The sequence below is a fragment of the Oryctolagus cuniculus genome, chromosome 11 (genome assembly GCF_964237555.1).
Source record: "Oryctolagus cuniculus chromosome 11, mOryCun1.1, whole genome shotgun sequence".
NCBI classification, from domain to species: domain Eukaryota; kingdom Metazoa; phylum Chordata; class Mammalia; order Lagomorpha; family Leporidae; genus Oryctolagus; species Oryctolagus cuniculus.
Window position 1 is genome coordinate 102475758 of NC_091442.1, and position 13614 is coordinate 102489371.

General features: G+C 39.1%; 1 protein-coding gene across 22 annotated transcripts in view; it reads right to left on the bottom strand.

Annotated features, from left to right (window-relative positions):
* The window catches only part of ANKS1B (ankyrin repeat and sterile alpha motif domain containing 1B), a 1216905-nt gene that overhangs the window by 767085 nt on the left and 436206 nt on the right, over window positions 1-13614 (bottom strand). For all 22 annotated transcript variants that reach the window (XM_051846555.2, XM_051846554.2, XM_051846553.2 and 19 more), the window contains one exon: window positions 12072-12237. In XM_051846555.2, the coding sequence (XP_051702515.1) occupies window positions 12072-12237 (166 nt within the window). The remainder of the gene's footprint in view (window positions 1-12071; window positions 12238-13614) is intronic.

Genomic DNA, 13614 nt, shown 5'->3' on the forward strand with positions numbered 1-13614 from the left:
TCCCTTGTCTACTTATTTCCCCCAAGAGGAGCAGCTGTATACCTCTCAGCTTTGTTTCTCCTCCCTCTTCTTTGCTGGCACTGCCTTGTCCTGGCCACCATCATTTCTTGCTGAGATTGCACACTGACCTTCTAATTATTCCTCCTGCTTCCAACCTACACTCTACTTTGTTTCCAGAGTGATCATTCTAAAATATAAACCTGATCGTGGCACTACCAGCTTTAAGTCTGTCAGTGGCTTATTTCAGCTCTCAGATGAAATCCAAGCTTCTGAATGTCACTTCACGTTCCTTTTGCATTCTACACTACTAGCATTCTGTCTCTAACCCTGCTAAGCAGGCTTTATCTCTTAATGCACTATTTATCTACACCCTTGTATCTCTGCACACACTGTCCTTTGTCTGGAGTTTCAGGCACCCAGATTCATCCACCTCACTCTTCTGTTTTTGAGGCTAAGAATAGGCTGCATCCCTTCTAGCAAGCTTTCAATCACATCCCTCCTCTTAATACCTCCCAGAGCACTTCATGCTTCCCCTGCTCAATGCACTTGTCAGCCTTAATTTGAGCACACTCTAGGCTCCTAAATATCAAGGCTTATATGTTTCACTGTTTCTTCTGCAATATTTAGTGCAATGCTTAATTGTTTATAGAGGTACTTAATCAACATATATTGGATGGATAATGAACTGTAGATTGGTCACCCACCCTCTTCAATTGGAGGACCTCTAAAACACTCAGGTGCATTAAGAGATAGCTCCACATCTGGAAGCCCTGAATTCAGTCAATAAAAGACTCAGTAACAAAGGAATACATCCCAGGTATTGCTAATTTCCCAGATTTAATCAGCTTAGTTGGCCCTGAAAACTGAATGCAAAGTGATGTAAGAGCCATAAGAAACTAGGCGTGGCAGTGTGAAAGACTAGGGAGTAATAGGGTCCATGCAAAATCTAAGCTATGGGTTAACAGAATCAACAAAAGAGAAAAAAACACATAAATTGTTCCTCACTCAGCCAGAAATGAGATAGTTATCTGGTGTTCTCCTCTACCTATTGTAGTGTTTACAGAGGACAATTCTGTGATGTTCACCAGCTGATCTTCCACACAGAATTGAGCAGAATCTTCTCTAACTTGTAAAAGACCTATGAAACTTCTATTTTAATTCTGAATTCCCTGCCCTAGAATTCATAATCACAACCCAAAGTGTAAAGCTTACCAATCTTCATAAATTAAGCCTGGGTCACTGAACTAAGCTGGCTTTTTAGCAGAAGAACCCAAGTGATCAAACACAATTGTAGAAAATCATATATCCACTTAAAAAGCAACAGCAACAGTAAATAAACAACCCAGGCATTGTGAGTTTGTGATTTCCAGAAGTGGCTGCAAGAATAATGTGACTTTAGTTAATATACTTGCCTCAAGAATGGGGGAATTAAATTCCCTCTACTTAAGTGTAGGCAGACTCTTGACTACATTGGAAGTTATGCTGCCCTTGAGGCTCAGTTATGACAGCTAATGCAGCTTCTGCAGCATTCTCTGAGGATGCTGGTTCTTGCAATCCCATGGCATGCCATGAGAAAGTCCAGGGAGGCCATATCAACTATAAGTAAGGGTCTTGAGAACGGATCCCTAGCACCTAGTCAAGCTGTCTCAGCTGACATCACTTGGAACAAGGACAAGTTATCTCTCTAACAAGTCTTAATAAATTACACTTATAAGAAAAATAGATGACTGTTCATTGTTTTAACTCACTAACTTTTGGGGTGGTTATGCAGTAATCAATAACAAGAATATATTTCAGTGTTGTAAATGGGGTGCAACCCAACAAAAACCTAAACCAGTGGTATTAACACTATGAAAATATAACAAGCAGAAGCTGGAAGTACCTTAAAATGAGAAAAGTGAGTATGAAACAGAATTTGCACTTTCTACTCCATGTATTTTTGGTACTTTATATGCTTTTAATATCAAGTATGTATGTTTGTAAGTCAGAAAACAATGAAAATAAAAATGAACTTCAAGGGGAAAAAGCAGTCATATTGAAGTCTAACGGCCAAAGCAGATGATTCGTGAGAAAGCTGCTGGAGAATGCTTAAATGAAAGAAAACACAATTAGAAACTGAGAACCAAGGCTCTTTTGCCTCTGCATATTTCCCCTTAGATGTGAATATTTACCTCTGGCAAACACATAAATCCTCTCCCAATCCTGCTCTCTTTCACTGCATGCATGAACACAAAGTCATACAGTGAGATGACAGGAAGGAAGTCCTCACCAGACCCCAACTACACTGGTACCCTTCCCTTGTAGATCTCCAGATGATGAACAGCTGCCAAACTGGTTCTTTTAGGATGTTCATTCATAGAATTCAGCCAGAACATCATGAGGATGCCCAGGTGGCCATGAAGAGGGAAAAAGACTCACAGCCCATAGCAATGGCCAACCTCTCTGTTTATGGCCAACATCAACTTATCAAGCATGTGAATGGGTCATCTTAAAAGTGGTCCTTCATCCCCTAGTTCAGCAGCCCTAGCTCATCCAATGCGGCAAGGGAACTCCATCAAATCTGCAGATGGGTGGTGCACTATATCTTGGATTGGCTTGTTAATAGTAACAGATAGCTGATACAGGAATTGTCTCCTTCATAAAGTCTTCTTCAAGCTTCCATGTGAGGTTACATGTTCTTCCTTTCTGTTCCCAGACTACTCTTTGGGAAACATCATCTTAGCTCTTATTATACTCTATTGAATTTAACTGCTCACTTGGCTGCCTCCCTGTGAGCTCAAGGATGTGGCCATGCCTTGTAGGAATAGTGGTACCTCAACTATTTACTATTTACATTTTCTCTCTTTTCTCATGCTGGGACATTGATTCGACATGAGACTTTCTCAGATTCCTCTAAGATTCTCAGTTTTTCTTTCATATATTTCATATTTTTGACCTCTATCTCTCAATGAAACATTCTGAAAATCTTCTGGTCTAGTTTCCATTTCACTTAAATGGCTCTACAATTGAACACAATCTATTGTTGCACCTATCTACTGAGTTTTAAATTTTGAGTTTGTTGTGTTTCATTGTTTTTGTTGTTCATTTCTAGAAGTTTACTTTTTTCTTCTCAGATATACTGGGTCATTTTTCTAGTTTGCATTACCCCAAGTAACTTTGGGCTTATCTTTTCACTATAACAGTATGTTCACTTAATAGTCTGTATCTGATCATCCCAGTATTGGAAGTCTGAAGGTTTGGGTCTGTTCTTTCTAGCTTCTGTAACTTCCTAATTGGGATCCCTTTCCCTGTAATAATAATTAAAGTAAACTGCTCAGTTCAATAGAGGAAAAGTATTTATAGAAACTATTTGGAGCATAGAAAGAGAAAACACTCCTCTCTAGAAGGATTAGATTTGCTTTTTGGCTGAAGATTAACATTCTTTGCAGGGGCTGGCACTGTGGTGCAGCGGGTTAAAGCCCTAGCCTGCAGTGCTGGTATCCCATATGGGCACCAGCTCTAGTCCCAGCTGCTCCTCTTCCAATCCAGCTCCCTGCTATGACCTGGGATAGCAGAAGATGGCCCAAGTCCTTGGGCCCCTGCACCCACGTGGAAGACCTGGAGGAAGCTCCTGGCTCCTGGCTTCGGATTGGTGCAGCTCCGGCCACTGCGACCGACTGGGGAGTGAACCAGCGGATGGAAAACCTCTCTCTGTAACTCTGTCTTTCAAGTAAATAAAATAAATTTTAAAAAAATTCTTTGGAATGTCCAGGCACTATGAATTTTGGGTGCAACTCTGCAGGAGGGTCAATGTGTCATAATAATTTTTCAGTGATTTTCTCCTTTGTATTGATCACTACAGATCACCTTTGCTTGAAGTCACTTTAGAATGGGACAGGATATGGAAAACTATTACTTATTTTTATTATAAGGGTGTAAACCTTGGAACCTCAGCCTTGTGTAAGCAGGATTCCATTTCAGAGTCCCCATGTTAGACAGATACAAAGATTCATTTTCTGCATTCAAACCCACAGAGGACCTGAGAACCAAAAGTTCAGCAGCAGGACAGAAAATTCCCTCAGGATGAAAATGGCTTTAGTACTGACTGTACTGGCTTCCTGCCCTCACTAATGTTTTATCCTGATTATTTCTTAATAAATAATAAAAACAAATTCATAATTCTGATGCAACTCAGCTTATATAATTATACTGTCACCTTTTTAGCACTTTTAGGAAGTGTTGTTCTTTTTCATGTTTTTATTCAGCATTATTTATTTTCAGCCTGAGAGCCTCATTACTTGGCTCCATCGTTTTTCACCCTTGTATCCTCAGCATTCACAAAGGTGACTGGCACATGTTCAGTGCCTGAATGAACTCAGTTCAGTGCCTGAATGAATACATAGTTGTCTCCTCTACTCTTCCATGCCGCACTCCATCATCCCTGGAATTCCCCTTCCCCTGTGCCTTAATTAAAGTTCTTTTACATTTCTGCACATAGATTGTCTCCATTTTCCTACTTTAACTGAGCTCCCTCTCTTGAGCACACTCTTACCCTCATTACCTATCTTCTGGAAGCATTCATTGTCACCAATTTCTGTACCTTGGGATCACAATATTTTCATTCATAATATGATGTCCATATGCAGTTTATGATTTCCTACTATAATCTTCTTTTACTGATTTTATTGTCATCATATGTGGACTTCAAATCATACCTCCACATTTTTAAAAATTTACTTGAAAAGTTGAGTTACAAGGGCCGGCGCCATGCTGCAGTAGGTTAATCCTCTACCAGCAGCATTGGCTCTCTGCTGTGGCCTAGAAAAGCAGTAGAAGATGGCACAAGTCCTTGGGCTCCTGTACCCATGAGAGACCAGGAAGAAGCACCTGGCTTCTGGCTTCAGATCAGCGCAGCTCTGGCCTTTACGGCCAACTGGGAAGTGAACCAACGGATCTCTATCTCTCTCTTCTCTACCTCTCACTGTCTGTAGTTCCACATCTCAAATAAATTAATAAAATCTTTTAAAAAATAAATTTTAACTGAAAAGTGATCTCTGTTAAATATAAGAGTGGGGATAAGAAAGGGAGGAAATGTACAATTTGGGACATGCTCAACCGGACTTGCTCCAAATGGCAGAGTTAGAAACGTGCCAGGGGATTCCAATACAATCCCATCAAGATGGCATGTACCAATGCCATCTCACTAGTCCAAATGATCAACTTCAGTTCACAATTGATCACACTGATAGGTCTAAGAGTCAAAAGGATCACATAAACAAGACTAGTGTCTGCTAATACTAACTGATAGAATGAAAAAGGGTGAGAACAATCCAACATGGGAAGCAGGATACACAGCAGACTCATAGAATGGCAGATGTCCTAAACAGCAATCTGGCCTCGGAATCAGCCCTTAAGGCATTCAGATCTGACTGAAGAGCCCATAAGAGTATTTTAGGCATGGAAAGCCAAGACACCCTGGCAAAAAAAAAAAAAAAAAAAAAAAAAAAAAAAAAAAAAAACAACCTAAATGAAAGATCTCTGTGAGTGAGATCCCAGTGGAAAGAACGGGGACATCAAAGAAGGAGGTAACTTTCTCTGAAGGGAGGAGTGAACTTCCACTTTGACTATGACCCTGTAGAAATAAGATCGAAGTTGGCGAACTCAAAAGGCTTCCATAGCCTTGGAATCTCATGACTAGAGCCTAGGGAGATTACTGACGCCATAAACAAGAGTGTCAATTTGTTAAGTCAACAACAGGAGTCACTGTGTACTTACTGCTCATGTGGGATCTGTCCTTAACGTGTTGTCCAATGTGAAGTAATGCTATAACTAGTACTCAAACAGTATTTTACACTTTGTTTGTGTTTCTGTGTGGGTGCAAACTGATGAAATCTTTACTTAATATATACTGAATCGGACTTCTGTATATAAAGATAATTGAAAATGAATCTTGATGTGAATGGAATGGGAGAGGAAGTAGGAGATGGGAGGAGTGAGAGAGGGAGGGAAATTATGGGGGGGGAGCCAATGTAATCATAAACTGTACTTTGGAAATTTATATTTACTAAATAAAAAAAGAAGAAAGAAAAAAATAAAGAAAAGCTTAGTTACAGAAACAGAGAAGTGACAAAGAGAGATAAAGATCTTCCATCCACAGGTTTACTCCTAAATGGCCACAGCAGCTAGGGCAGGGCCAAGCAGAAGCCAAGAGCCAGGAGCTTTCAACCAGGTCTCCTACATGGCTTATCTTCATATTTGATGAGGGTTTTAGTACTTAGTTCACAATTTCCACTCCATTTTATCTTCTAATATAATGTACCATTATAGCATAGTGTTTTAATGACACAAGTCTTTAATCTGGGACAACTCAAGTTCAAGTCCCAGGTCCATCTTATTTTAACATCTAACACTGAGAAACTACCTAATGTATTGATGTCTTAGTTATTTTTCCCCAGAAACCTTTTATTTAAGGTATGCAAACCTCATGCATTTCATAAATACAAATTTAGGAACATAGTCTTCCTAAGCTACCCTCCTTCCTACACAAAGTCCCACCCCTCTTCCTCCTCCCTCTCCCATTCTTATTATTTTCTACAAAGATCTATTTTCAATTAACTTTATACACATAAGATTAACCCTACACTAAGTACAGAGTTCAACAAATAGTATGAAAAAAAAAAAACACCTGTTCCTCAACAATCAAGACAAGGGCTGTTCAAAGTCATCATGTCTCAAACTGTCAATTTCACTTTTATAGAGTACCTTTTAGGTACTTTATTAGTTACCACAGATCAGGGAGAACATATAGTATTCGTCTTTTGGGGATTGGCTTATTTCACTAAGTATAATATTTTACAGTTACATCCATTTTGTTGCAAATGACAAGATTTCACTTTTTTTAACCAGTGTGTAGTATTCCATAATTTCTTTATCCAGTACGTATCCCATAATTTCTTAACTAGTCTTCAGTTGACAAGCATCTGGGTTGATTCCATGTCTTAGCTATTGTGAATTTAGCTGCAATAAACATGATAACAGATAACTCTTTCTTTTGCTGATTTCATTTCTTTCAGATAAATTCCCAGGAGTGGGATGGCTGGGTGATATGGTAAGTCTATATTCAAATTTCTGAGGTATCTCCATACTGTCTGCCACAGTTGCTATACCAGTTTATATTCCCACCAATAGAGGATTAAGGAACCTTTCTCCCCACATTCTCACCAGCATATGCTGTTTGTTCACTTCTTTATGAAAGCCATTCTAACGGGGTAAGGTGAAGCCTTATTGTGGTTTTGATTTGCATTTCCCTGATGGATAGTGATCCTGAACATTTTTTCATGTATCTGTCAGCCATTTGGATTTTCTCATTTGAAAAGTACCTGTTTAAGTGCTTTGCCCATTTTTTTTTTTTTTTTTGATAAGCAGAGTTACTGAGAGAGAGAGACAGAGAAAAAGGTCTTCCTTTTGTTGGTTCACCCCCCAAATGGCAGCTACGGCTGCTGCGCTGTGGCAGGCGCACTGCGCTGAACTGAAGCCAGGAGCCAGGTGCTTCTTCCTGGTCTCCCATGCGGGTGCAGGGCCCAAGCACTTGGGCCATCCTCCACTGCCTCCCCACGCCACAGCAGAGAGCTGGACTGGAAGAAGAGCAACTGGGACAGAATCCGATGCTCCAACCTGGACTAGAACCCAGGGTGCCTGCGCCACAGGTGGAGGAATAGCCAAGTGAGACGCGGTGCAAGCCTCCCATTTCTTAACTGGATTCTTTATTGTGTTGTTGAGTATTTTGAGCTCTTCCTGGATTCTGGATATTAATCCTTTACCAGTTTCATATTAAGAAATTTACAAATATTTACAAGTATTTTTTCCCATTCTGTCAGTTGCCTCTTCACTTGGCTGAGGTGTTTCCTTTGCAGTGCAGAGCTTCTCAACTCAAGTTCTGCATAGAATGTCCTTTGCAATGAATCTGTAAATTGCTTTTGGTAGTATGTACATTTTGATAATATTGGTTCTTCCAATTCATGAACATGGGAATTTTTCCATTTTAATGTCTTCTATTTCTTTCTTTAATGTTATGTAATTTCATTATAGAGATCGCTGATGTTCTTGATTAAGTTTATTTCAAGGATTTTAAGTTTTTGGTAGCTATTGTGAGAGGGATTTATCTCAGATCTTTCCCAACTATGGCATTGCCTTTGCATACAAGGGCTATTGATTTTTGTGTGTTAATTTTATATCCTGCCACCTTACCAAAGTCTTTTAGAGTTACAGTAGTGTTGGTAGAGTCTTTTGGATTCCCTATGTATAGAATTACATCATTTACAAATAGGGATAGCTTGACTTCCTCCTTCCCAATTTGTGTACCTTTGATTTCTTTTTCTTATCTTATGGTTGTGGATAAAACTTTCAGGACTATATTGAATAGTAATAAATAAGAGTGGGCATCCTTGTCTGATTCTGGTCAAGGTGGAAATGCTTCAAACTTTTCCCAATTCAATAGGACACTGGCCATTGGTTTTTCATAAGTTTCTTGATTATACTGAGAAATGTCCCTTCTATACCCAATTTGCTTAAGGTTTTCATCATGAAACAATGTTTTATTTTATCAAGTGCTTTCTCTGCATCTATTGAAATAATCGTATGGTTTTGTTCTTCAGTTTGTTACTGTGATGTATCACATAGATTGATTTATAAATTAGAACCATCCCTGCATACCAGGGATAAATCCCAGTTGCCCTGGTAAATGATTTTTCTGATGTGTTGTTTGATTCAACTGATGCCTTAGTTCTATCATTTGTAAAACAAGATAATGACATCAATACTCTATAGCATTGTAAGAATTACATGAAATGATATATAAAACACTTAGAATAGTTTATGTACATAGTAAATACTCAATACATTTTAAATGTTTTCAATATTGCCATTAAGTTCTGCATACATGAGTTCAAACAATCACAACTTAAAAATATTTGGAATAAAACTGCGTCTGTACTGAGCATGTGCAGACATTTTTTTTCTTCTCCTTATTCTCTGTGTAATCCATTACCACAACCATTTACATGGTATTTACATTGTATTAGGTATTATAGTAATATAGAGATGATTTAAATATACAGGAACATGTGCCTAGGTTATATGTAAATTTTATATAAGGACTTGCCCGTCTTCAGATCGTGGTATTCAGGGAGGTAGTAGAACCAATTCCTTGCAGATAGCAACAGCATTGTGTTCTTACTTAATCTTAAAATTTCTCATTCTGTATGTTTGTGATTATGATTTGTACAACAAATTAGCCTGAGTACTGCTCAAAAATGTATGGGCTCACCTCTACAAAATTCCCTAGCCTACCTATAGTTTTTTTTAACTTTAACTCTTTCCAAGACCTACCTTGTGACTGGCATTGTGGCACAGCAGGCTAAGGTGCCTCCTGCAATGCTGGCATCCCATGTGGGCACTAGTTCTAGTCTCATTTATTCTATTTCCAATGCAGATTCCTGCTAAGATGCCTGGGAAAGCAGTCAGAAGATGGGTTATATGGGAAAGCATTCAAAAGGTGGCCCAAGGTCTTTGGCCCCTGCCACCCATGTGGGAAATCCAGAAGCAGCTCCTGTCTTTGGCCTGACCCATTCTTGGCTACTGTGGTCGTTTGGGCAGTGAAACAGCAGATGGAAGATCTCTCTCTTTCTCTGTAACTCTGCCTTTCAATAAATAAATAAATTAATTAAAAAAACCCTCAATTCTTTGAAAAAGAAAGAAAAAGAAAAAAGACCTAGCAATTCTTTGTAGCCAATGATCTTTAATCTTACCTAGAAATTGAATCCACTTGGAAGCATATTTCAGAATAGTCATGAATCTGCTTGCCTCTATCTCTGGGAAAGTGGTATTTATGCTTTCTTAAACTAATTGAGTCTCAACTTCAACTGTTGTTCTCGCTTTATCTTTAAAATAGCTCAGTCCACTGCAAAATTCCTCTAACCTCAAAACTTGACCAGCTCTTAGTAATATTAAAATAAATTAGCAATCTCTCTTTGTACCTGCTTTTTTATGTTACCATCAAACTTCTTTTAATCCTCTTGAGAACAGTCTTTAGCCTCCACTCTTCTTATTTCACATTTCACATTTCACTAACTTCTTAAAATCAGTTTTCCCACCTAACTTACAAAATCGACTACTGAAAAGTAAGCATCAATTAGATTGCCAAACCAGAAAAAAAAGTCTCTCATCAAAATTTTTCTTGCAACTCTTTTGCAGCACTGAACATACTAACCATCTACTTGACACTTTCCCTTTTCATTAGCTTTGGTACAATTACCCAATATTCTTTCCAAAAGGCAATGTGAAGTCACAGGAAGCAAATGTGACAGTAGTCAAAAGCTTATGTTTGAGTGTAAGTCTCATTAATTACTGATCTTAAATAAGACACAGTTTCAACGGACTTAGTCATAAAATTAGGACAATTTGTCTGCCTTATTTACTAACTTGTAATAAAATTAATTAAAATAATGGGTCTGAAAATGCCATAAAAGTTATAAACTATATACAAAGTAGCTAAGTTTAGATAACCTGGAAAAACATAGGATGCAGACTTGATCAGCCCTCACCCTGACTGTTGATGAGCAGCTTAATATGTTATCCCTCTTAGTATTTTTTTTTGTTTGTTCTACTTAATACTTTTGGTTGAATACTGTAATCAATACACAAGTCTTCTTAAGTGCTGAAACTTAACTGAAAAGTGATCCCTGTTAAATATAAGAGGGGGAATAAGAGAGGGAAGAGATGTGCAATTTGGGACATGCTCAAGCTGACTTACCTCAAACGGTAGACTTAGAAACATACCAGGGGATTCGAATTCAATCCCATCGAGGTGGCATGTACCAATGCCATCTCACTAGTCCCAGTGATCAATTTCTGTTCACAATTGATCATAATGATAGGACTAAGAACCAAAGGGATCACATAAACAAGAATAGTGTCTGCAAATACTAGCTGATAGAATCAAAAAGGGAGAGAATGATCCAACATGGGAAGTGAGATACACAGCAGACCCATAGAATGGCAGATGTCCTAAACAGCACTCTGGCCTCAGAATCAGCCCTTAAGGCATGCGGATCCGGTTGAAATGCCCATGAGAGTATTTCAGGCATGGAAAGCCAAGACACTCTGGGGGAAAAAAACCTAAATGAAAGATCTCCGCGAGTGAGATCCCAGTGGAAAGAACGGGTCATCAAAGAAGGAGGTACCTTTCTCTGAAGGGAGGAGAGAACTTCCACTTTGACCATGGCCTTGTCTAAAAATGATCAGAGTCAGTGAACTCAGGGGGCTTCCATAGCCTTGGCAACTCATGACAAGAGCCTCGGGTGATTACTGATGCCATAAACAAGAGTGTCAATTTGTTAAGTCAACAACAGGAGTCACTGCGCACTTACTCCTCATGTAGGATCTTTGTCCTTAGTGTGCTGTACATTGAGATCTAATGCTATAACTAGTACTCAAACAGTATTTTTCACTTTATGTTTCTGTGTGGGAGCAAACTGTTGAAATCTTTACTTAATGTATGCTAAACTGATTTCTGTATATAAAGAGAATCGAAAATGAATCTTGATATGAATGGAAGGGGAGAGGGAGTGGATAAGGGGAGGGTTGCGGGTTGGAGTGACATTATGGGGGGGAAGCCATTGTAATCAATATTCTGTACTTTGGAAATTTATATTCATTAAATAAAAGTTAAAAAAAATAAAAAAATAAAAAAATCAAAAAAAAAAAAAGAAAAATATACAAAAGGATTCTTGTTTCCAAAATGTCTATGAAGTCCTTAAGGACCTAAAGCTTCGTATCTAACCTACAAGGGTTTTCACTACTTAAAGGTTTTAAAGTGTCTTCATCAAGGAAGTAATATCCATGTGATGGCTCTTATCAAGAAGTGAAGCCTTTATGACAAAAACCTGACTTACCTGGACTCACTTCCAAATGCCAAAAGGTTACTGAGCATTTTCATTTTGAAAATATACCAGAAAATCAAAATATTAATGACACATCTTTACATATATAAGCATGCAAATCTAATTGGTTTGATAATAGATAAGAAATATTACCAGTTCTTGGGGAAGGTGCCCTTGCAATTTCTAAGGAACATGGTTTCTTTGTAACAGCTGTGTCCATGAGATCACATAGAAAGTTCTCATTTTCTGAAGGAAATGTATCCAGAGAGGCAGATGGTACAATTTCCATAGCATAATTTCTCTTCTTTGGATAGGACTCCTGAAAAGGAGAAGAAATTTAAAAAGCACTGAATAAAGACACATTTACTTAATTTATAAAAGCTAGAAAACATAAATCAGGTTCATCAGTTCTTCCTAAAGTTATTGAGGATTGGTGAATCATACAGTTGAATTAGTTACATAATCATGCAACCCCAATATCACTAGTGATATTTTTAGAAGGATTCTTAAAATTTGGTTTTCTGAATTTGTTACTGAACTAATAAATTTCATCTTCCTTTTGTAATATATGCCTATTTTCTAGTTATGACATGAATTGTCATTTAGTTCATCAATACACATTACTAACACACTATTCCTCTGCCTGTCTCCTAGAGATAATCATATGACTCAACTTTGGCCAGCTAGAAAAAAGATGTTGCTAGAAGGCTTTGAGTAAAATAGTTTTCTCCAGAGAACAAACTGCTAAGAAAGCTCTTTAAGAACCAAAGCATTCCCAGAATCCTCTTTGGAGGCAGTTTTGCTATCTGAAACTGGGGTAGGCATTTTGTGACCATAAGATAATACGTCAAGGATTCAAAATGTTAAGAAACCAAGAATGGCAAAAGAAATATAAAAAAGCCTCAGAGGGGCTGGTGCTGTGGCTCAGTGGGTAAAGCCACTGCCTGCAGTGCTGGCATCCCATATGGGCACTAGTTCGAGTCCAGCTTGCTCCATTTCTGATCCAGCTCCCTGCTAATGTATCTGGGAAAGTGACAGAAGATGACCCAAGTGCTTGGGTCCCTGCAGCCATGTGGGAGACCCAGATGAAGTCCCTGCTTCTAGACTTCACAGCCTGGCCCAGCTCTGATCATTGTGGCCATTTGGAGAGTGAACCAGCAGACAGAGGAGCTTCCTCTCACTCTCTAACTCTGCCTTTCAAATAAACAAATAAATCTTAAATAAACAAATAAATAAATAAAGTCTTACTTGTCGCTCCCCCTCTTCGTGGAGGAGCAACACAGGACCCTGCGCTGTTCTCTCGTCTGCTCGGCCCTCCCCGGGTTTGCTGCTGGTTCTTCCCGGGTTGGCTACTATCCCCTCCACCTCCGTGGAAGGGCAGTTCCCCCTGGCCACATTCCCCACTTCCGCAGGGGAGTGGCACACCGCCGGCCGGCTCTCTCGGGGGCTGCACGGGTTCCCTTAGATGTTCCCCATAGATGTTCCTGGTGAATGCCGTCTCCCTCCTCCTTTACAGTCCTCCTCCGCCAATCCCAACTCGGCTGCCCACACGCCGAGTACGCTGCTCTCCAATCAGGAGCAAGTCCTACAGTTAACCAGTTGAACTGGAGGCGGCTGTGCGGAAGCTGTTTTCTTCTCTCCCAGCGCCATATTGTGGGAGAGCAGATGCATAGAATAAGTCCTAATTCCAGCAACT